Below are 24,560 nucleotides of genomic sequence, written 5' to 3'. Positions count from 1 at the left end.
GCGGAAGCGTTGTCAGCCATGATAGCAGCAGCTATTCCAGTTCCAGCATCAATACTTCCGTCTTTAAACAGATGTAAAACCATGAAAGAGGCGCAACAAATCCACTCTTACTTGATCAAAACTAACCTGGCTAATCATCCTTTTACTGTGAGCAAACTCATTGCTTTTTGTGCTTTCTCCCGTCTCCCACATAGCTTAACCTACGCTTCTTCTATCTTTAGCAGAGTCCATTTCCCGAATCACTTTATATTTTATGTACTCATAAAGGGTTTTTGTGATAATGGTGACCCATTAGAAGCTATAACTCTTTATGCTTTTATGCTTACTTGTTTGAATGAGTTGAGTGGATTTTCATTTTCTCTTCCTTCTGTGTTTAAAGCCTGTGGTAAAGTGGGTGCAATGAGAGAAGGGCTGCAAGTTTTTTCGCAAGTCTTGAAAACCCATTTGTTGTGCGATCCATTTGTGTCCAATTCTGTGGTTAGAATGTTCTTAGAGCTAGGGGAGATTGAGTCAGCGAGATGCGTGTTTGATAAAATGCCTGAGAGAGATTTGATTTCGTGGAATTCAATGCTTTCGGGTTACATGAGGATGGGGAAGATTGAGTTGGCAGGTAGGTTGTTTGAGGAGATGCCTGAAAAGGACTTGGTTTCTTGTAATGTAATGATTGATGGATATGGTAGGTCCGGGAGGTGTGAGCTCGCTGAAGACGTTTTCAAGATGGCTAGTGAGAAAGATGTGATTACTTGGACATCAATGATTTCTGCGTATGTGAATAATCATCTTCCTATTAAAGCATTGGATTTATTTAGAGAAATGTTGCGTCTAGGAATTAAGCCTGATGTTCCTGCTGTTGTTAGCGTTCTTGCAGCTATTTCTGATTTGGGTTTTTCAGAAGAAGGGAAATGGGTGCATGCTTATATATCTTCAAATAAGATTAATTTGAGTTCTGGGTTCATTGGATCTGCGCTAATTGATATGTACTCGAAATGTGGTTACATAGAGAATGCATTTGATATTTTTGCTAGAGTCTCACATGAAAGAAAAATTGGGGATTGGAATTCTATGATATCTGGCCTTGCAATCAATGGCCTCGGTCAACAAGCCCTTGAAATCTTTCTTGACTTGGAAAGGATGGATATTAAGCCCGATGAGATTACTTTCTTAGGGCTCTTGACTGCTTTCAGTCATGCAGGTTTAGTTGATGAGGGTCAATTTTATTTCAAAATCATGCAAGAGAAGTACAGCATAGTTCCTAAGGTTCAACACTATGGATGTCTGGTTGATCTCTATGGCAGGGCGGGATATTTAGCTGATGCGCTTGCGGTTATACGGCATATGCCTATAGAAGCTGATGTGTTAGCTTGGAAGTCTCTCCTTAGTTCCAGTGTGAAGTTCAGCAATGTTTTCATCGGTGAAATTGTTGCCTTACAAGCAATAGAGTTGGACCCAAAAGACTCAAGTATTTACGTTTTGCTATCAAACATTTATGCCAAGGCTGGAAGATGGGATGATGTTAGCAAGGTTAGACTACTGATGAAACACAGAGGAGTAAGAAAGATTCCTGGGTGCAGTACAATCGCTGTAAATGGGAAGGTCCAGCAATTCATCGTGGGACAAGACATGGATTTAAGGTATAGTAGTGAGATTATCTCGAAGATAGAGGAGTTAGTTTCAAGGCTGAAGTTGGAAGGATATGAGCCCGACCTGAGTCAAGTTTTTCAAGATGTTGAAGAGAATAATAAAGAAAGTTTGCTTAATCTTCATAGTGAGAAGATGGCACTAGCATTTGGACTAATAAACACAAGCAAGGGTGCTCCAATTCACATAATAAAGAACCTTAGGATTTGCTGTGATTGTCATAACTTCATGAAGCTGGTTTCTAAGGTTTACAGCCATCGCATTATTGTGAGAGATCAAAATCGTTTCCACCAATTTGATAATGGTTCTTGTTCCTGCAAAGACTATTGGTGAAATTGTTTTACATTCTAATGTTATGTAAGACCATTACATGTATCCTGCAACACACTGTAAAGAGTTGTAAATGAAGCTTGTATACTTAATTAATAGACTTCTAGCAGTCATGAATTCAGGCTACTTTTACTCTGGTGCCATCCAAATTTATTAGGAAAACTTTTTCAACTTCCATTATGTGATGGGCCGTTAGACAGCTTCGATGTCAATGGCTACCCAAAGCCTTCTTCATCAATAGTTCCACCCTTTATTAGCTTCACCAATCCAATACACGTTAGGGAGATCTTTCATTCACATTTTTGTTAAGTATTTTCATTCACCTTCTCAAAGTGAGATTCAATTTGATTCTGTTTTTCTGCTGATCAGGAGATATAAGATTCATAGTTTAAACCGCTCAAGATCTCACATTGCTGTCTAAGTATGAAGCTGGATCAGCAGTTTTGGCGTTTCTGTTTATCTTAGCTTCCATAGAAGTACTTGAACTTGCAAAGGTGGCAAGGTGTGCAAATGCAATGAGAGATTCGTTATATTGAGACACGTAATATATTGTATGCAGACAACATAGTAGTCTCAGTTAGTGTGATAGATCAAATCACTATGTCTCGGAACTTTTATTCAAAAAATATGCATATCATATTTTATGTCACTGTGTCTTGGGAATGTGTTTGGATCTTATATGGGCCAAATGACTATGTCCCACCCAAACTATGTTAAATTTTTAAAGTTTCCTCTGTTAACTTTGAAAATACCATTTACCCACCTATAACCGGTTAAATTTAAAGGAACGTTATCCCTGAAAATATAATCTCATTTTCCCCCTTAAAAGTTTAAAAACTAACATTTTATCTCTTAAGTCAAGTTTGAAAAGATCACATTCTCATCTTTCGAGGTTTAGTTTCAAAACTGTTGACGGTCGGTGATGGCATTGGAGAAAGTGAACGGGTTTTGAAACTAAATCCTACGGAAGCAATGTGATTTTTTCAAACTTAGTTTAAGAGAGAAAAGTTAGTTTTTTAAATTTAGGGAAGAAAATGAAATCATATTTAAGTTTATTTTTAATATTAAATATAAAATAATGATTTTACCATTAAAATTAAAAGATTTAAATCGTCATAGGTGAGTAAATGAGATTTTCAAAGTTAAAAGAGAAAACTTTGAGAATTCAACATAGTTTGGGTGGGAAATAGTTTGGGTGGGAAATAGTCCTTAGGCCTCTTATATATGCTAAAGTGCAAGCACCAAAACTGATAAGTAGGATTTTCTTTTACTAATTTGGCACAATAGCTGGTGTAGCGCTGAATTTAGTGGTGCCTTTGTGCTCTCTAACGGTCACTTGGGCCCTAAAGGGGTGAGAAATTGGGATCGAATACATCTCAATAATTTCATGGGGTATAACGAAACAAACAGCAGGTTGTAGCAAACTTTCCAGCAGACAGGTTTGACCGCCGGCATATCCAATTGTGTGTATATAGTTTTCTTTCACTTGCTCAATGACCTTCAACATTAACGATGTAATAAGCTTACATGTGTCTGCAAATGCAATGCCTACACATCTTAATGAAAGTGAAACATTACCAACCAAAACTATCCACATCAGGAGGTCCTGGCTTTTCAAGTTGTCTGTTTATCGTTATAATTTTTTTTTAATCAATAAAATATCTCTATTTTCTGATTTGTTTGTGTGTTTTTGGTCGTTTTGCCTGAATAATTGTTTCAGTCATTAAATTGGTGGCCCTATTTTCCATCGGAACTAGCGAATAAAGTCTTCAAACAGCAACTCATCTGGGACCAGATTAACTTTCGATGGCACGCCATGTCCCTGCACTATTTTACTGATTGTTAAACCAGAAGTGGTTCCCTTATTCATCCATCATGGAAAGCAGTGTCACAAGTACCAAATCCTGATGAGGTAATTTCATTCTTCCTATCTTCCTAAGAATTCAGAGAATTTTTACTAGTAAAAGTTAATTACAGTATAAGATTCGGCAGTAAGGCATTTACAAATCCCTTACTCGAGACATTGTATTGCATTTGGGTAAATGGGACTTTATTTTGATCCAATGGAGTTAAAGAATCCATTTCCTAACAAACAGATCTCTGTTCACCTGTGGGTAGGCCATGCAGACAAGCTTATGCCATTTGAACCGCAACTTTATGTGGCGAGGAAGCTACCTTGGATTCGGTATCATGAAGTTTCTGATGGTGGGCATCTATTGATTCATGAAAAAGCTTTATGTGAAGCCCGTTTCAGCGAAGTTTTGCTGGTAGAAGAAACCGTCCATCAAAGCTGAACTCTTTGTTGACTTGTCCCGGTCGAGTGTTTAAATGGCTTGGTCGGAATTCAACTACTAACTTGTTTAATTTCTTGCCAATCAATGCTTCTGCAATTCTTTGAGAAATCAACGAGGATAAATAACATATTGAATATGCACTATCTTTGCCACTATGATATCTTGATTAACCATTTTAAGGAAAAAAAAAAAAAAACTTAGGAAGAGATTAAAAAATTATTCTGATAATCTATCTTTTATTACTTATATTAAATAATAAAATATTTCAATAATCTTCTATCACTAATGATAATATGATAGGTAATATAAAGGTAATTTGATTATCATTTCTATATTAGATATTAAAAATTTTTTAATATAATTTTGATTTTATTATAACTATACATTTATTTATCAATCTTTTTAAGATAAAAATAATCACATTTTCAATTAATATAACAAATAATATAAAAAATATTTTAAAATAATTATATTTAAGAGTATTTAAATAAAATAATATATTAGTATTATTCTATTATCGTTAATAAAATATAATAATTATTTATATTTATCAATTTTTATTAAATATAATAATAATAATTTATATTTAATAATTTATAAAATAATACATATTTAAATTAATTTTTTAATTTTGATAATAAAATATTTTTCAAAGTCAAACATTCTATCAGAGAAATATTGAAACCTTGACATCTTTAAAGTACCAAGTCACTATCTTTTTAAATATTTTATTTGGTAGGAAAAACATACAAAACAAAAATAAGAAGTACATAAAACGTTAACGTCATTGATAATGTCAACAAAATTCTACTTACTAACTCTTCTTATATAATTATGAAGTTTGGACATTCCATGCCACACTTGGACTTAGGGTTGGATTCGAGTCGAGTCAAGCTCGGCTCACAGTCAGCTTGGGCTTGGCTCGGTTTAGTTATGGGCGACTTGAGTTTGGCTCGAGTTTGGCTCATTTTCGGCTCAGTTCGACTCATTTTTCATATCAAAACGATATCGTTTTTAATATATATGGATCAAAGCAATATCGTTTTGTATAAAAAAATTTTAAAAAAAATCTATTGAGTCAGTTCGAGCTCGATTGAGTTGAGCAGAACCCGGCTCGTTTTAGGCTCGAACCGAGCCGAGCCGAACTCCAGCTCGAGCTTGTGCGGCTCGAGTCCAGTCCTACTTGGATTGGACTTAAGGGATAATTCATAATTTTTGTGTTAATTCTTAATCAATAAGGTAAAAATATATTTTTGCCCTTGTATTTATATCATGTATACATCCCTCTCTATTTTAATAAATAAATAAATAAATGGGTTGGTAGGCACAATAATTAAATAAATAAAATATGTTGACACGCAATTATGCAAAGGAACAGTGGCAGTGGCTTCAAGCAAGTGATTTCTTGAAAGATTAAACTTCTCTCTTCTGTTAATGACAAGGAATCCGAGCCACATCAGGGTTTGATGGATTATGTTAAATTAATAAAATTTAAAATTTAATAATCGATATTATAATTATTAAATTGAATAATTTATAAGTTTAGAGATTTTACAGTTTTTTTTTGTCGGTTCAGCTATCTCTTCAGCCAGATGTTTGTGGATACATACCATGTGGGGGCGCGGAGTTGAGGGAGCCTTCAGTTGCCTTTATTTGACAGATGATTGTTTGACTTCATAATGGTTAAAAGGGATCTGGCATGATTTAGAGAATCTTTCCTTGGATGCCATTAGGGATTACGCACATAACATCAAGAAGGAATTACTACTGTCGTGACTATCTGGACTTCTGATTGATGTCTACATACAGTGTGATTGGAAATGGTAGGAGGCCTAACTTTAGCAAAGAAAGGGTGTCAATGACATCTTGGAAGTCCTAAAAACCACTTAATCAAAGAAAATGGTTGCACTTTTCAAATCTGTTTGAGTTTATATACATGTGATGAACAGTGATTTTGTGGGGGCAGGCAGGGTGACCTCAGTGAGTTTTTGGTTTACACTCAGGTTGTGAGAATATTCGAATCTTTAGTTTAATCCTGCGATACTGCAATATGATTGGTTTAGCAACATTTATGTAATTATGCGCTTCATGGTATGTAGCTCACCCTATCCTTGTACATGCTGGGTCTTCAAATTTGATGCTGTTTCTGACGCTGATACCTTCAAGAGAAACAGACAAATACCCCCTGCGAAAGAAAAAACCCAAATAACAATCCTCTGCAATTCAAGCAATAAACAAGAATTCCCTTTTGAAGCTCCTAACCAGAGATTTGCAAGGTGAGTTAGATTTGACTTTTTCTTCTTTTACGATATGAATCTTTCTGAGGATTGAATTGAAACATGTTGGGGTAAATCTGCACAGGAATGGTTTCCAAAACATTAATAGTGGTGTTGATTGGTCTTCTGGGAATGGTATATCAGGCCACACAGCTTCCTCCTCCAAACAGTATTAATGACCCTCCTGTTACTTCTCCAAGAATCAGGCTCAGTGATGGAAGGTATCTTGCCTACACGGAGAGGGGTGTTCCTAAGAACCAATCAAACTACAGGATTGTTATTGTTCATGGTTTTGGAAGTTCCAAAGATATGAATTTCCCAGCAACCCAAGTATTAACCCAAACTCTTTTTCAACCTCTAGATTTAATTTCTCAAGTGCTGAGGGACGTTATGAATTTCACAATGAATTTGACAGTTGTTAGTTTGCAGGAACTAATAGAAGAATTGGGGATATACTTTCTGCTATATGATCGAGCTGGTTATGGAGACAGTGACCCAAACCCAAGGCTCTCAGTCAAAAGGGTTGCTTTCGACATTCTTGAAATTGCTGATCAGCTAAATTTAGGAGCCAAGTTTTATCTGATTGGAGTTTCAATGGGTTCATACCCCACCTGGAGTTGTCTTAAATATATCCCACACAGGCAAAACATTGAACAGTTCATAGCTGATAAACTCATGATTTTTTCATAGATTTTGTTACTTGACTGCCTTTAAAAGAGTTAAATTTACCCTTTTTGCAGGCTCGCAGGTGCAGCTCTTATTGCTCCAGTAGTCAATTATCAATGGCCTTCTCTTCCTTATAGTCTGATAAAAATGGACTACAGAAGAAAACTAGTCCTTTGGTCACTTTGGATTTCAAAGTATGCTCCTGGATTACTTCACTGGTGGGTTACTCAGAAATGGTTTCCTTCAACTTCTGTCGTGGAAAAGAACCCTGTTTTCTTCAGCGACCGAGACATTGAAATCCTCAAGAAGACCAAAGGGTTCCCAATGCTCACCCAGGTAACAATATGCACAAATCGAAAACAATAAAACCATGCGTATTAAGTGATTGGATGATTACAACACATCATATGTGTACTCATAGTATTGTTGGAAGAATCATAAATAATCTTACCAAATACATAACCCAAAAATTCGAAGTTTTGAATCTAAAGCATGTGTTTCTACAAACAGGATAGATTACAAGATCGAGGTGTTTTCAATACTCTTCGAGATGACTTTTTGATGGGTTTTGGAGATTGGGAGTTTGATCCAATGGAACTAAGTAATCCATTTCCAGAAAATGAAAGCTCTGTTCATATCTGGCAAGGTTATGAAGATAAAGTTGTGCCATTTCAAATTCAGAGATATATTTCAGGGAAGCTCGGTTGGATTAAATACCATGAAGTTGTTGATGGTGGGCATTTGATTGTGCATTACAATGGTGTCTGTGATTCTGTTTTAAGGGCGCTTTTGGTTAGTAAAGATTGCCCTGTACATAAGTCAAGTACAGAATGATTGTTATTGTACATTGTTTGAAAATCTGATCATGTAAGCAGATTTGAAGATGCAGTTGTGTTTCCATAGGTTGTTATTCGGAAAAATGGAGTAAAAATATTTCATTCTTTTCAGAATTTAGTCTTGAATTACTGTCTCTAGCACATAGGCATTTTATCCATGCACAACAGAAAGAGCTTCAAATATCAAATAAATTCTCAATTACAAGTGGCACAATAAAATAAAGGGGGAGAAATTTTCTACCTCTTCAAATTCTTGAACTAAATTTGAGTAATTGCTTAATTTAGAAAGATCAAACTCATAAGGATTAACTCAAATTTATGTTTGCTTTTGTTTAGCTTGAGGGGACTTCAAAATATATTTAGAATATTTTCCTATTATTCATTTTTATTTTGTCCTAATTAAAATGAGTGAGTGATTATCCTTAAGAAAGTAGAAAATATGAGGTTTTCTACTTCTTTTTTCTTGAATCCTTTTTATATTTAATAACTTACATTCCCTCTCTCATGAACTTGTCATTTAGGGTACATTTATGGACCAAATTAAGATAATAAGAAATAAAAAATTAAATTAAAAACTTGATAAAGGCATATTTATAAAATATTTTTTCTAAAAACTAAATTGTTTATGTTGCTTAGATTAGGTGGAGATAGGTATTTGATACATTGTTCATATGAGTCTCATAAACCATTACAATCATATAATATAATTGAATTTGCCGTAAAATTTATATTGTGGGTGCACATACTATGACTCTTATAACACTTCGAACTATAATACATATGGTGAACTACATAAGTACACCTCTAATATAAGTGCGCTCTATTACAGAATTGGAAAATCTGGTGTATGCCCCATTGCAACCAACTTTTTGTAGTTATTATAAAATTTAAGAATTAAGTCTCACACATTGTGCTAGGAGCATTTGGTCTCATACAACTAAACACTTTAATGATACTCAGAAAACATGTAAAATTGATGTTTTGTCTTTTATATAAAAACTTTAATATATTTTTATAAAACTAGATGGTATTTTATTTTTAATTTTTAATTATTTAATTTTATAATAATATATAATTATTTGTATATCTTATTGATGTATATAAGACAACTCTTAATAAGAAGTCCATGCGGTACACGGAAGAATTTTACTACAATAAACTTGATGCACGATGTTGATGATGTCCTCGAATTAGTATTGAAATCCAACGGTGGAAAAAAGATGCATGCATCTAGGGTTGACAATTAGACATAAATAAAGAGGCATGTGGCAGAAACCTGTCAAGACAGAAGAGACAGTGGGCACCACAAAAACCATTGCAATAAGGTGACAAATATGGCAGTTACAGTCACCATTCATTCAATTTCAGACCACTGAAACACCTCCAGTCGTCTTCCGAATCCCCTCTTTCTTCCATTTCTTTGTTTCCTCCGCTCTCCCCACCGCCACGATTCTCTCTTTTTCAAACCATCGCATTCGAAAGTTTAGGTAATTCTTTTATCTCCTTCATCTCTTCTCGCTGAATCTTAAATTATTCATGCATGTTTGATCTTTAAGTTCATCGGAAATTTGTAATAACTCTGTATCTCCTGATCTGAAACTGAAATCCCATTTTTTATTTTCTTTACGTTCATGCGTCTGTTGTTTTTGTAATACGGCGGCTTTGCATGTCGTGGATTTTACTGTGTAATAAAATATTTTATTTTGTTTAATTCGAAAAAAAAAAAACCGCCGTTATTTTTGTTTCTCAGTGTGTATTATTTATTTCTTGGGATTTTTTTTTTTTTTTTTTTGTGTTGATTGATGAATGCAAATGGGTTAACTGCACCTTTGTCAGTCGGACTGCATCAATTTCCTTTATTCATTGTTCAATTACAAAGTAAATTCCATAAACGCCTGTAAATTTCATTTAAAATAATGTAGAGTTCCAACTCTTTCCAAAAATCACACAAACCCATATATTCGTGAATCGTGATGTCCAGACCTCAATTTGTTAATTTTAAAGATTTTTAAAATGGTATATATATAATAATATATGAAATTACTGGACTTATAGATTTGAAATTGATATTTAGTGTTTTCACTGAGCCTATCATCAAAGTCTCATAATTTCATGATACTTTTTAAAGGGAAAAAAATTATATTCGAATCGAATTGAGTTTAAGTTCTATTCACTTGAAGGGAGTTAAGTTCAAATTTGGTTTGAGTCGAACTTTAAGTTCGGTTTGATGTTATAATTGGGCAAAAAATATTAAAATGATATTGTTTGATGTATATTAACTAAAATGATATAATTTTAATTGATTCATATATAAATTTTCTAGTCTCGTGAGCTTAGCAAACTGAAAACCCTTAAAATCCGAGCTCAAACTTAAAAATATTTAACTTTTAAATTTGAGCTCACTTAAATTAAACTCGTTTCAAATTTTTTCAAATCAATCTTATTTTTAAGTTCGAACAATCTCAACTTAAATCCAGTTGTAAATAGGATTTCAATCCTTTATATGATTTGTTGTGGGTCTATGTAAGATTTGACCTTCTTTCTTTTCATTTATAGTGAATTTATGAGCCTTCCACTTTAGATCACTTTAGACTATATACATATTTTTTTATGTTGTCCTTTATTATATTATAGTGTTATGTAGATAAATAATTAACATAATTTTATATATAAATAATGAAATATCATCATATGATTAAATAATTTTAAATTAAAGATAAAATAATACTCAATTATATAATAACATGTAATTGTTTGTGTATAAAATTGTATATATTATTTTTATATACATAATTTTATTGGTTATTGTGACATTAAATTTTTAATTTTATTACCATAATAGTTGAAAAAATTTTGATTGATTATTTGATTCTTTATATATGTTGAGTAGTTGAGTGCATTGAAAAAACAAAACTCATTTCTTGTGAAATACTTTAAAATTTTAAATACAAAAGTTTGAGTAACATTAATTGATTTTAATTTGTCTCATTTTTTTTTTTTTTTTTTAATGAGATTACATAAATGGTACACATTTCTAGATGCAATCCATGCCTTCAGATTCTGGTCTAGTTTCGTCTCAAGTATCTGCATTGAAATCTTTGCAATCTGCAGAGGTGCATACGCAGCCTTCCCATGGCACTTTCTGAGCATCATCCACAACAATCACAACAAGAAGAACCCTTCAAAGATGACGGTGCTGCATCACCATTGCAGAAACAAAACTCCTCCATCTTCTCGCTTACTCTCGACGAAATTCAACTCAAAAGTGGAAAGAGTTTCGGCTCCATGAACATGGACGAATTCCTCTTCAACTTATGGAATGTCGACGACAATAATCAAGCCACTTCGCAACCCAACCCAACCCATCCACACAACAACAGCAATGATAATGATAAAATGGGAGTCGAAAACCAACCCACATTGACCCGCCAGAATTCATTTTCCCTTCCTATTCAACTTTGCAAGAAAACTGTAGAGGAAGTGTGGGCGGAGATCCAAAGGGACGTCAATCCATCGCAGCTAAGCATCGACAAATTTCATGTACCGCCTCAGCGCCAGCAGACCTTTGGAGAAATGACATTGGAGGAGTTTTTGATCAAAGCCGGAGTTGTACAAGAAGCAGTGGCAGCAGTGAGGCCTAGTGGCAATGTGGATCATCATCAACCGAAAATGGTGGCTGCGCCAACGATGCAAACCAGCAATGCGAGCTTTGGCATGGGGCAAATGATGGGATTAGGGTTTTCTGCTCAACAAAATGTGGGGAGTAATTTGTTGGTGAATGGTTATGCAACCTACCCGATTTACACACCGGCTAAAAGCATGGTGGGAGAGTTGTCGAATAACAGTGAAAATGAGAAGAATCATAGGATGGTGGAGACTGGTAGTTTAAAGAGCAATAAGAAGAGGATCATAGATGGCCCGCCGGAGGTTGTCGTTGAGCGGAGGCAGCGGAGGATGATCAAGAATCGAGAGTCTGCTGCTCGATCTCGCGCAAGGAAACAGGTTCCATCTTTATCTTTGTTGTAAAATGCAGAGTAAATGACATTTTCCCACCTCTAGAAATATAGTAACTTTATAAGTACCAGAATCAAAACTCATATTACATAAAATTAATTAGTTTATATTACGGTCTAATTTTTCATATTTATATATCGCATGCTTATATTATATTTATTATATGTATGACTTTACTCTCTAATATCCTTTCTTCCTTAGGTACAACTTTCATAAGTTGTTAGGTGTATCATTTGCCTAAGTTTATTTTTAGATAAATGTATTGTCACTTGTCTCAGAAATACTTAAGACTGTTAAACGTGTTGTTTAATTCATGTTTTGATACTATGTCAAAATAGATTAAACCTATAAATTTAGAGATCGAAATTTATATTATACAAAATCAATTAATTTACGTTAAGGTTCAAGTTTGGCCTAGAGTACTTGTACACCCCTGATTTGCATATATAACATTATTTTAACACAAAACCCAAAATCAAAATAAGTTAATAATGGCATAAAATTAAAATGATAATTTTATCATTTATAAATTAAAAAAATAATTGTTTTATATAAAATCCAATCACTTTACCCATGATAATTTAACCTTTAAAAACATTTAACAACTTACAAATTAATCTAATGTAGCTAAAGTAAGATTGAAAAAACGTAATTCTGCCTCACTTTAAACATTACATTTCGGCCGATTCTGAAATATTTATTATTCTATTTCAGGCGTACACAGTAGAGTTGGAGCTAGAGTTGAATCAGCTAAGAGAAGAGAACGAAAAGCTCAGACAAATTGTGGTAAGATTGGTTTTCCCTTTCTATGTGTCTTGAATTATGGCTATGAATTCATGATGCTTAATTTCCTCTATGTATTAACAGAAGGAATACGAGGAAAAGCGATTGAAAGAGGTAACAATCAACATTTAAATACTGTTGTATTATTGTAGTATCATGCGGGTATGATGTTCTGAAGATGATTGATTTTGAAAAGGGTGAAGAGGACATCAATGGCGAGAAAGAAGGGTGAAAAGTGAAGGAGAATGAAGAGGACTGCGAGAGCAATATGGTGAACTGGATCTTCACAAGTAACATAATTAATAAAATTAGGCCGCATATTTAATAATATGATTTCTTTGTGTTCCTTTTGTGCATTTGTATATAAATAAAATAAATGAATATTTTATAAGTTTTATATAGATAAAGTTTGCGTTATAAATTTTTGTAATCTTCTTTATTAAATTTTAACACCCATAATATAAGAAAATTTACGGTAATGCTATATATACAATCTTTATGAATAAAAAAATTATACAAAATAATATAATACTGATATGACAGATATTTTTGTTGTATCGATTATATCCCTCAGGACAATATTTTAAAAAATGATTTATACGTTTGAGAATAATGCATAAAAGGTTCTTTTTTTTTTAATATACATCACAATATTTGGTGTTATTAAAGTACTAATTTTTCTATTACATAGAATAAATTTGTTTTTTACATTGAAACAATTAAACTCTAAGATTTTTGGATTAAAATTTTAAATTATTCTTTTAAAGAAATTAAATTTTTAGATTAAACTATAAAATGAATCAAAATTTTAATATTTTTTATTTTAAGAATTAAACAAATATCATTATAATTATTTTTTTATTATGTTTTGAAAGTGAGAGGATTAATTTGATAATTTTAATAAAAACATCATTGAAACTTTGGCCATTTCAATTAAAAAATCTACCTTAAATTGTCTTCGGGGTATTGTGGCAATGGGTTTGCATTTCTCGTGGCATTAACCACCATGGATAAGCTTCGTGAAAATCCATTGGGGTATGCTTTGGAGTCAGTGAGATGGGCAAAAGATGATGTGATCGAGGAATTCATGAGATCAATGGCAAATCCAATGATGTGTAGAGAGAGCGAGATAATCTCAATGACAATAGCCATGAGAAAGAGAACGTAGCTTTTTAAGAGTAAGGGAAAAGAGATGGTTATGGCACCAGCAGTGGTGTGCATCCCGGAGCCAATAGAGCAACTTCCATTATGACTCAAAAAAGTCAATTATGATCGATCTAATATTGTGACACGAAATTTAAGGTACAGTGTTTTCGTTCGAGCATCAACGAGGGAAAGTCAATTGGTTTGACATAGATAGAGCTGGATTCGGTGGGTAATTACAAGGTGGGTTAAAAAATTAACAGATGTTATCAACAAATTTAATATACAGGGGAGAAAATGCAGTCATCAAAATTAAAAGGTGGCAGATGTTATTGCATTAAAGTTTGGTTGGGAATGAAATGCCGGTCGGCCAAAGAAAATAGAAAAAGAAAAAATCGCTGACGCTGAACAGAAACAAGAAACGATACAAACATCCTTTCTTCTTTGCATGTCTGTCTCGAGGCTTATGACAATTGTTGGTTTGATCGTGCGTAGTTGAATCTCAGGTAATTATATCTCTCGACTATGAGTGTGACTTCTTTCACTTCAATTCCACAACTTCTCACTTGCATAAATAGTTATGAATCTACTGTCTCTCTACCCGCCTATGGTTTCTGTTTTTATTCTGTTTAATCATACTTTGTTTGATTAACTTATTTATTTAATATTCTCAGCTTCGATAGAGGACAGATTCTGTGAATTTTAATTTTTCTTATATTTTCTTACCGAGTTTTGAGTTATGGAAATTAACTTATGTAGATTGCTTTGAACTAAAACAGAGTGATTTTATTTATTTATTATTTTTTTTTTTGGAGCTAGTTTTGTGGCTAAATTTAATGTTGATTATATTTGCAAACTAATCATGTTTAATTTTTTTTTTTTTGGGTTCATGGAGTGTGTAGATTTGAGGAAATGTGCTGAAAAAATTTGATAAATCAGGTTACTAAGTAAGCCAAAATGACTCTATGAACTCCATTGATTTGTTTCGGTAACTTTATTAAGTATAAATACTTAAATCTGGAGCTGGTCTTACATCAGTGCTGCAAGCTGTGATATTTTTAGTAACATTCTTTGTGTTTGTGCATTAGGAACTTGCATAAAGAAGTTGGTCATTGGGTGATGTTGGTGATGTCAATAAGTAAAAGAATTTTTCAACTTTGGATCTAGCTGTCTTCTTGCTTGAATGTTGGGTTATGGATTTTGAATTTTGTTGATACAGATTTAGGCAGCTTGAGGTGGGAATAGGAAGTGAAATGCTTGGTTCTAGGAGTCCTTCAAGCCAGGGGAGTGTGACTTTGCCATCAGATATACCTGCCCTGCCCCAATGCTTGCCTGTGGATCCAATTACATTAGGCAATCAGAAAAATCCCCGTTCTGGAGAGCTAAGGAGAGTTCTGGGTGTTCCTTATGGTAGCATGACAGAAGACCATTCTTTTGGGGTTTCCCAACTGAAACCTCCTCCTCCGGTGGCTACAGAGGAACTGAAACACTTTAAAGAAAGTGTGCATGATTCAACTAGAAAGGCCAGGTGCTTCTTGTCTTGCTGCTGCAACTGTAATTTTTATTTTATCAATCTTCTTGGTTTGATTTTCATTTCCAGGAAAATGATATTATTCATGACTGAAGCCTAATGGCTGCATGATTTGATGGTGGTTTTGCGAGGATAATCTATTTCCCCGAAATCATTATTACTTACTGAATAAAATATAAAAAGAAGTGTAATGAATGTGAATCATGATTGCATTGGCTAGGTATCTATGAAATATTATAATTAAGGTGGTTACTGTAGTTGGAAGTAGAAATGGCTGATGATGGCCCCATGAATTATGATTATTTGCTTTTTGGATTATAAATGCTTGATAATGTGTATGAAATATATCATTTCTGTTCTAAAGCTATATTTTTTATCCTTTTGTCATTTATTTATCCTTTGGCTACCTCATATGTTTCTCTTATGGTTGAAAATGGTCATGAACTTAATGTCCTAAGTATTCCTTTTTACACATACTTTTGCCTGTACGTGTTCTGTTGCATTGTATTTACTTTTAACACACACGACCTTTAAGTTGCCTATAATTAAAGACACATCTCTTACTGCAGGGATCAAATAAAATATTTCCATGAGAAGATATTCAAATTCGATAAGTATAGGGAATCATTAAACTCGAAGAAGCGACAACATATTGATGTTTCACCAATTGATCAGTCATCAACAGCAAACTTGGTGAAGATGGGAAGCCAGATTCAAAGAAACTCTCATGACTTGATGACTCAAAGACTAGAGGGCAGGACCAAGAGTGTTGGGGTGAATAAGTGTGTTCATACATCATTAGCGGATGTTCAAGTTTGTGTTTAACTATTAATAATGAGATGTAATATGTATGTATCACTTTAACCTCCTGAAGTTTTTATAAAGACTTAACATTGTTAACTACATCATATGCAATTCCCAAATATGATTTTCTTGCCTACATTTAGCCTTGATCTCCTAATACCGACCTTACAGATTAATCAATATCGTGTTTGTTTGTTGGGGAGTATGGTTGCTAAAAAAAATGTTAGTAGATTATAAATTTTACTTTTTGCAAATGAAACTATTTCTTGGTCGTGCTCATGTTAGATGCTGGACTGAAAATTTAAAGTTTGCGTGAACTTCCACTTCCTTTGATTTTTGAATCTGCTTGTTGTGGGGTTCCTTTAGTATCTCCACTTAAATTTGAACTCTAGTTTATAAATTTTCATATTTCTCCTTCCTGAATTCATTTTTATCCCTTATACTCCATTAGGTATGCTTTCAAAATGTTTCTTTTTCATTTCTATTTCCCCTAATTAGTGATATGCAGTTGTTTGCTTCATGCCAGCAGACTGATGTTAGAGCTGCTGCCACTTCAAGGCAGCAAATGGTTACAGGAAAAGATGGAGATATGTGACCTGCCATTGGTGGGGCCACCATTAAGATTGAAGAAAAGATCCACAGGTTGCCAGTTGGAGGTGAAGGATGGGACAGGAAGATGAAAAGGAAACGCTCTGTTGCATCTGTAGGCAGTAGAGTTATGAATGGTGAACAAGATATAAAACAAGCTATACAACAAAAGATGAGTGCCGGTTCTAAGTTGCAATCCTGTGATGCACAGGCTCTCAGGTGATTTACTTATCCGTCAGATTGGATTTCTAATGTATTATGGTTTCTGGCCTTAAAAATTCTTGCGGTCTAGCTTAACAGGAGAGATTGGATGGTTATTAAATCTGAAATAGATATTTTTAGTTTGGAAAAATACATTCTTCATCGTAGTAGGGCCTTGAGTGTCAATTTCTTAAACTGGAAAATACTCACAAATCCAGTGTTGACCAAAATATTCATCTTTGAGTTGTTAAGGAAGAATAGCTAATTGAATGGGCATATTAGTTGGATGATTATAAGATTGGTCCAGCAAATGAAGATTTATGTAAGTACAAAAAAAAAAAAAAAAAAACTTCAGTGCTTTAGATTTGGATCTTCAATTTTTTGTATTGGTTTGCTTTAGTATAAAGGTTATTTTCTTGCATATCATGACCATTTTTTTGATATTTAAATTCTATTTTTTCTGTTCTTTGAGTTTAGGTCTTTTATTTATTTATTCTTAGCTGCTGTTTCAATGACTGTTCTGAACTTAGTGAAAATATTTCAACAATTCTTAGAAAAGTGAGCAGTTTTCTTATGCTATCAAGCTTTGTGTGGATGACAGATCTAAATCCTCCCTTGGAGGAATCAATAAGTTGGATGGTTCTTTCGAGCTTGCTAGTTCAGTACTCAAGACTGAGTTGGAGAGCCCCTCTCCAAGGGATCGTACATCAATATTGGAGCAATGAATTTTGGCAAAAGGAAACAATAAATTTGAACTTTCATCATTGCAGATGTTGTAAGGGATTAGTCCTAGTTTTGGACGCTTACATGTTAGTTTAGCCAAATCAAAGTCAATATGTTGAGTTCAAATCCCTGTGTATATAAAAATTATCTTTATCTGGGAATTTTCTGGCCCATTGATATCTATTTCGTTTGTAACTAGGTTCAGTTCAGTCTAATCCACATAACATATAAGGGAGCCTATTAAAGAGCTTAGTGTTAGTGTTCACAGAATTCGTGATTAGAGATCATCCCATAAACATAGTGCATTCTTATGTCATTTTCATTATTTATTTGCTGGTTGTGGTAAGTTTGTAATTTTTTTTTACACCTCTTTGTCAGGCCAGATATTCGGGAAGATACTGCAGGAAACTGTTCAAGTACAATGTTAAAAGGGCAGGCATCTAGGGGACCATGAACTGGTTCAATCATGGTGTTAGACTCATCTTCTAAAGTTCATTCATCATCTGGAGCTTTTCAGGGTTGGGAACAGCCTACAACTGTAAATAAAGTCCCAATGTTGGGTTTGACAAACAATCAAAAACGTCCTTTGTCAGCTTCATCTTCACATGCCATGGCTCAGTGGGTTGGTCAGAGACCAGATAAAAACTCTCGTACAAGGAGAGCAAATTTAGTTTCTCCTGTCTTGAACAACAAGGTTCAGCCTCCAGCTCAAAGCTTTTCAGCATCTGACTTTGGTGGTAGAACTTCTTCTTTTGGAGCCAATGAATCACTATTTTCCAGTAGCACAGATAATAATACTCCAAAAATAAAGAGGGAATTTGAGAATGTTTCATCTCCATTTGGGTTGTCTGAAAGTGAAGAATCTGGTGCTGGGGATGATAAATTGAAAGAGAAAGGAGTAGAAGGTGATGATGGCACATTGTCTTTAGCTTATAAGGTCAGGTCTTCTTCATTGCCAAGAGGGAAAAATAAAATACTGACTAATGAAATTGGAGATGGTGTTCGGAAACAAGGAAGGAATGTAGGGGGTCTACCCTTGACAAGGTCAAGCATTCATCTGATGAGGGAGAAGTTAGAAAATGTACCCCCAACTAGGCCCCTTCAGAGTATGAGGCCAGCTTCAGATAAGATTAAAAGGTGATTAACCTTTTTTACTATAATGTTTTTTTTCTGGAATTAATTATGCGTTTATTCAAGGACATTTATTATCTCCTGTTCCTTTTGAACAGTAAAACGGGCTGTCCACCTTCAAAGAAGTTGAGGGATCGTAAGGCTTCAGTTCGTGTTGGGCTGATGCTAAATAATGCCACTTCGGATGTTGCAGGTAGGGTTTATTCTATTTAATCAAGGGTCTTTTGTTTGATAACATTTTCATTTATCAAGTTTTAACTTTGTGTAGATATTTATTATTATTCTAAATGCTTTTTGATAGCTGGATTTTTTTATAAATATTATCATTTGGTAATCTTAGGGCTGTGTGGCAAGAACAAAATTGTGAGTCCTCTGCTCTGATGGATATATTTTGACCATTTTATATGGGATGACTTTAGTTATTTGCATCATAGGTATTAAGTTTTCACTGTGTCAAATAACTTGTTATGAGCTTTACATTTTGAGTTGTCTGCTTGTATTCTTTTTCTACTGATGGACTATTTCCTTGTGAGAACTCATTTTTCAATTGAAGTATTGAAGTTCAGATTGTTTTCAGTGTTACATTCGTGGATATGTTCTCCCAGCTGGAGAATTCATTTATATATGTGTATGCATGTAGATGATCTGTTTAGAAATAGTTGAAATACTGGAGAGAAGCTTGCATCTCCTTGGTGTAATTCCCTAAAATGCTCCAAACAATGAATTGACATCTTGTTTTTCAGGTGAATCTGATGATGATCATGAAGATTTACTTGCAGCCACCAATTCTGCTTGTAATGCTAGCAGTATGCATCTTTGCAACTCTTGCTTTCATAATTTTTCCTGTAGAGCCATCTCTTTTCTTGCATGTCTTATGTTCAATAACTCATATCTGCTTGTTCCTTTAGATCTTGCCTGTTCTGGTAAATTTTGGAAGAAAATGGAATCTATTTTCACTTCACTTAGCTTGGAGGATATGACGTTCTTGAAGCAGCAGGTAATCACTGGCATACATGATTTGTTAATGACTTTTCAGTTCTCTCTGGATGAGAGACTTACAATTTCTTTTTCTTCTTTCTATTTTGACACTGCATCAGCTAAGTTTTTCAGAGGAGCTTGAAGAGACTTTGTGTTAGGATCCCAAGTGTAAGGTATGGGACTTGGATCCCACATTGGAAAGTATAGGCAACTAGTGTGGGGTTTATATGGCCTTGGGCTCTCCCATCTCAATAGCTAGCTTTTGAGGTGTGGTTCTCCTAAGGTTCGTATCATTTGGTATCAGAGCCATCACCATGTCTCCCAGTTGTAATCATGCGGCGCGGGTGGTGACGCCGGCATTGCAGTGTTCGCCCGGGGCTAGCAAGGAGCTAGCGCACAGCCAGCCCGCGTGGGCGCCGGGGCTGCGGAGCGTGGTGATATGTTAAGATCCCAAGTGCAAAGTATGGGACTTGGATCCCACATTGGAAAGTATGGGCAACTGGTGTGGGGTTTATATGGCCTTGGACTCTCCCATCTCAATAGCTAGCTTTTGAGGTGTGGTTCTCCTAAGGTTCGTATTACTTTGTCCCAGATTTTTGGAGATGAATATAAACTATTGGTACTAATTCAGCTGTGCACCTTTAGCATTCATTTACTCATTTAAACTCTGCTGATCTACAAGACAAAGTAAAAGTAAAAGTAAAATAATAATTAAAAAGACCTTTGATTGGAAGTCTATTTGGACCGTCAACTACCAATTTTTTTTCCTCTTGTAAAGAGTTAGAAAGGATGAGTAGTAACTAATTTTTAATTTATTTCAGGGTATTCTGGTGCATAAAGATCTTGATCATCCTAGTGAAGGCAAGAAAACTGCCTAAATCAAGAAATTGCAAAGAATGATCGTTTATGTGGAAGGTTTGATATGGGAAGGTTGGATAAAGTTACTCCATTGTACCAAAGAATTCTTTCTGCTTTGATTGAAGAAGATGAAGGTGAAGAATTCCATCATCACAGTGAAGGGAAGAATCTTTCTCTTCACTATGCAAGTGATGATTCCCATTGCAGTTCATGCAACCAAATTGATATAGATACCAAAGATAGAGATCGAATGGAATCTGAGGTCAAGTCTGCAGCAGACTTCTACAGTCAGAAGAATTGTTTGTTGGACAGGCTTTCTTGTGATAAGAGTGTCGTATCTAACACATTTAGGAACCCAAGGATGTCTAGCTCATTACAAAGCAATGAACAGTCATTGGGAGATGATGACTTATCACATTCAGATATTGGGTTTGCCAGTGAAACATGCTCAAATGACCTGGTGCAGGTGCAACCAAAGGAAATAAGTGTTCCTGCGTTTCCTTCCTTTGATTGCTAATATCAACTCATGTCTCTTGATGACAAGATCCTTTTAGAGTTACAGAGTATCAGTTTATATCCAGAGGCATTGGTAGGATATTATTCCATATGGCTTGATCATTAATTCTTTCTATATGAGTTTCTTGCAAGGATTAGAATCATTTATATATGTATTATGGTTGTGCTTCATCTTTTTACCATTTCATGTTTTGTTTGTCTTGTTGCAGCCTGGTCTGGCTGAGGGAGAAGAAGTTATAAATGAGGATGTTATAAAACTTAAGGAAGGGCTTCACAAACGGGTTGCATGGATACAGATCATGTTGTTTTGCTGCCTATATAATTTAAATGATTTAAGAAAGTTATAATGTTCAATAAAAACATTCTTTGTTACTCCTTTTTTCATATTCTTTTAACACTTGAATTTCATCTAAGATAATCTTCTGCTTTTTTCTTGTTTGGTCTTCTATATTCCTTCTGATCTTATTTTTCTTATCATTGATCACAATTTGGTTGCATTGGTAGATTCAGAAAATGAAGAAAAACTTGAGGAAATTTGATAAAGCCATTCAGAAAGGGGGAGATGTGGAAAGGAGGTATGGTTCAGAATGATGTCTTCTTGATTTTGAGCTTGGAAATTTTTGGATTAGAATAATGTAGTTTAATTTGCAGGAACATTGAGCATGGTGCAATGGACCAACTTATTGAAATAGCTTACAGGAAAAGAATGGTAATTTTATTATTTTTCTATTACATATTATTAATTTTGGGGCAGTTACTCTGTGTTCCAGGTTTCTTTTCTGAATCTATGGAAAAAGAGATTTTATTTTTTCTTCTTGAATCTGAGTTGCTAATTTTGCATATGTTGCTCCACTCAATGTTTAGATTTCACATTTGAAAATCTTAATAGTTATATCAATCGACAGTGTGTTTTTCTCTGTCAGCACTGACATACAGACAATGTCCATCAGTCTGTCCACAATCAGATAAATAAACATTAGTCTTTTCACAAACTAAAAGTTGTTGATGATAATGGTCTAATAATAACATTACTGTTTTGTAATTTCTGTTGGATTAACTCGTATTGATGCTCTGCTTTTTTAATCAAAGCCAATCCAGTGGTGGCTATTGATATATGTTAACATTTAATATGGTATTATTCCCATGTCCAACGTGGTTTCCAATTAATGTGTATTATTAATGGCCCCTCATTCTTTTTTTGTCAGAAGTGAAACAAAACTAAATTTGCATTAATAATTATGTGTTTGTAGTCATTTGATATTGATACCAGTGATATCACTTGTCTTTAGGTGTATATCTTCATTTGCTGCTTCTCCTTTTTTTTTTTTTGGGGGGTTTTGGTGGTGGTTTGTTTGTAATTTTATTTAATTTATGTATTCCTACTTTGCAGCGTATTTCTTTTCAGTGTGATAATGGGCTTGCATTTACAAATGAGCAAACTTCTTGTGTTAACGTGCTTTTACATTATTTTTCTTCAGTACATTTCACTGCAATAATTATTTCATTAAGCCTGATGTATTGATAGATTTTGGAAAGGCCATTGGACCAAAATCTTTGTGTAGATTTTAGTGAAGAGCTATGATATGTACAGAATTACATATCACAGCATATTCTGTGTTTCAAATCTTTTAAAGTTTATGATGGTTTAAGTTTCTTTGCATTTAGGCATGTCAACGGAATCATGCTTCAAGGGGTGCAGTTCGTAAGGTTTCAAGACAAGTTGCAATGGCTTTTGTCAAGCGAACTCTTGCTAGATGTAGAAAGTTTGAAGATACTGGCTTTAGTTGCTTCAGTGAGCCTGCACTGCTGGATGTCTTGTTTTCTGCACCTCCATGCAGCAGCGATGCTAAGTCTGCTGACTATGTCGGCTCAGGAACGACAAGTAATACGTACAATGAAGTGTGTAACCATCAAACAGAAGCCAAGGGATCAGGTGTGTTAAAAGCAAAAATTCATGTTAAATTCCAAAGGTCTTTTATGTTCTGTACGAGATTCCCACAAAAGCTTTTATATTTATATTTCAATCTTTACAAGGGTCTGCTCATCGGAACTACATGGACTTGGAAAACATAAGTTAACTTCATTGAGAAAATATATAAATTTCTGACCGTATTTATGCAAGTACTTTGTTCAGTTGACATCATGTTGTTTTCTTTTACTGCTGCAGGTGCTGTCTGCAGCACTTTTAAAAGATATGATTCCCCAAGTGATAATCTCGACAGAGGTTCTTCAGATGCTTTTCAAGCTGGTTTTCTTTCATCTGAACACGTTTTCCCCAAGCATGGAATTATTCTGAAGAAGCCAAAGAGGGAAGGACTAATTGATGATGTTGTTGGCAGTGCATCATCTGGGGTAACATCGACCCTTGACAACTCTAATCTTGTCTATGGAGCAAGAGGAAAGAAAAGCGAGAAAGATAGGTATCTAAACAAGGATAATTACATAAGTATCTCTATTTCCCTAGCTGGTCGTTCGACATTAGACATCCTCAAGAACGAATGCAAAACAAGAGGGAAGTCCAAGCACAAGAATAACCACTCATCCACTTCAGTCAGTGGGCTTAATGAAAGGTCCTCCGTTAGCAGATCTAAGCTGTCACTGGCTAGTAATCAAAGGAGCAGAGAAGTGGGATTATCATCTCCTGGTAAAATTTCCAAGGAATCATGAAAAGCCGAGGACCCAGGAGATTTTGCGAACTTGAAACTGAATGAATTAAGTTCCATGGTTTAGCTGTACCAAATGACTTAACTGTACCTCAAGATCTGAATAGTTGGTTAAACTTTGACGGATTGCAAGACCATGATTCTATAGGTCTTGAAATCCCGATGAATGACCTTACAGATTTAAATATGTTGATGTAAAGAAAATATCATGTCTTTATTACTGCAATTTTCTGGTATAAATTGATTCTTAGGTATACAAAGTGCTTGAATGAATTTTATTATTGCTGTGATCTCATGAAATTCATAGTCATAATGAATCCTTGAGTTGCGTATTACTTTGTTAAATGATTTGCGTATGTCGACTGGGAGGACCAATGCAGCTATGCAACAGAACAGATCAATTTATATTTCTGTGACTAAACCCATAGTCTGATCATAGATGATGTATTCAGTTGAGAATGATTGATTTGTTCCCATTTTAATTATCTGCCCCCTGCTATTTTATTGGTGGAAAATGATGGCCAAACTAACCCTAATATTTATAGATTTTTTTTAGGCGAAATATCTGATTCCCATTCAAAGTTTGG

At 34.4% G+C, this 24,560-nt stretch overlaps 4 protein-coding genes across 27 annotated transcripts; all 4 read left to right on the top strand.

Annotated features, from left to right (window-relative positions):
• The first annotated feature begins 18 nt into the window (after positions 1-18).
• LOC123226311 (pentatricopeptide repeat-containing protein At5g48910-like) lies at positions 19-1,971 on the top strand. The gene has a single exon (XM_044650826.1). It carries the CDS (start codon positions 19-21, stop codon positions 1,969-1,971), a length of 1,953 nt encoding a protein of 650 aa, XP_044506761.1.
• Positions 1,972-6,235: 4,264 nt separating this feature from the next.
• LOC123224899 lies at positions 6,236-8,154 on the top strand. 3 transcript variants are annotated; one of them, XM_044648657.1, is made up of 5 exons: positions 6,236-6,538; positions 6,614-6,868; positions 6,968-7,194; positions 7,279-7,540; positions 7,715-8,154. In XM_044648657.1, exons 2-5 carry the CDS (start codon positions 6,626-6,628, stop codon positions 8,036-8,038), a joined length of 1,056 nt encoding a protein of 351 aa, XP_044504592.1. In that variant the 5' UTR covers positions 6,236-6,538; positions 6,614-6,625; the 3' UTR covers positions 8,039-8,154. The 3 variants fall into 3 exon arrangements, with proteins under 3 accessions (XP_044504592.1, XP_044504590.1, XP_044504593.1); XM_044648655.1 differs by having other exon boundaries at positions 6,247-6,538; positions 6,624-6,868; XM_044648658.1 differs by having other exon boundaries at positions 6,271-6,538; positions 6,624-6,868; positions 6,968-7,179.
• A 1,226-nt stretch (positions 8,155-9,380) lies between these two features.
• LOC123224900 (ABSCISIC ACID-INSENSITIVE 5-like protein 1) lies at positions 9,381-13,182 on the top strand. 3 transcript variants are annotated; one of them, XM_044648660.1, is made up of 5 exons: positions 9,381-9,527; positions 11,079-12,042; positions 12,769-12,840; positions 12,922-12,951; positions 13,034-13,182. In XM_044648660.1, the coding sequence occupies exons 2-5, from the start codon at positions 11,173-11,175 to the stop codon at positions 13,067-13,069; spliced, it is 1,008 nt and encodes a 335-aa protein (XP_044504595.1). In that variant the 5' UTR covers positions 9,381-9,527; positions 11,079-11,172; the 3' UTR covers positions 13,070-13,182. The 3 variants fall into 3 exon arrangements, with proteins under 3 accessions (XP_044504595.1, XP_044504594.1, XP_044504596.1); XM_044648659.1 differs by having other exon boundaries at positions 9,383-9,527; positions 11,152-12,042; XM_044648661.1 differs by having other exon boundaries at positions 9,383-9,527; positions 11,053-12,042.
• A 702-nt stretch (positions 13,183-13,884) lies between these two features.
• On the top strand, positions 13,885-24,246 carry LOC123225582. 20 transcript variants are annotated; one of them, XM_044649667.1, is made up of 16 exons: positions 13,886-14,486; positions 15,069-15,118; positions 15,206-15,508; positions 16,081-16,359; positions 16,842-17,122; positions 17,706-17,879; positions 18,206-18,964; positions 19,057-19,151; positions 19,702-19,764; positions 19,867-19,955; positions 20,056-20,082; positions 20,517-20,555; positions 21,815-21,885; positions 21,962-22,019; positions 22,976-23,243; positions 23,478-24,246. In XM_044649667.1, exons 7-16 carry the CDS (start codon positions 18,294-18,296, stop codon positions 23,975-23,977), a joined length of 1,881 nt encoding a protein of 626 aa, XP_044505602.1. In that variant the 5' UTR covers positions 13,886-14,486; positions 15,069-15,118; positions 15,206-15,508; positions 16,081-16,359; positions 16,842-17,122; positions 17,706-17,879; positions 18,206-18,293; the 3' UTR covers positions 23,978-24,246. The 20 variants fall into 20 exon arrangements, with proteins under 20 accessions (XP_044505593.1, XP_044505591.1, XP_044505601.1 ...); XM_044649664.1 differs by having other exon boundaries at positions 15,200-15,508; XM_044649658.1 differs by lacking the exon at positions 15,069-15,118 and having other exon boundaries at positions 13,885-14,486; positions 15,200-15,508; positions 18,211-18,964.
• Positions 24,247-24,560: the final 314 nt, after the last annotated feature.

This window comes from Mangifera indica, chromosome 9, assembly GCF_011075055.1.
Source record: "Mangifera indica cultivar Alphonso chromosome 9, CATAS_Mindica_2.1, whole genome shotgun sequence".
NCBI lineage: Eukaryota > Viridiplantae > Streptophyta > Magnoliopsida > Sapindales > Anacardiaceae > Mangifera > Mangifera indica.
Note: the sequence above shows the minus strand (reverse complement) of the source record. Positions and strands in the feature narration are given on the sequence as shown.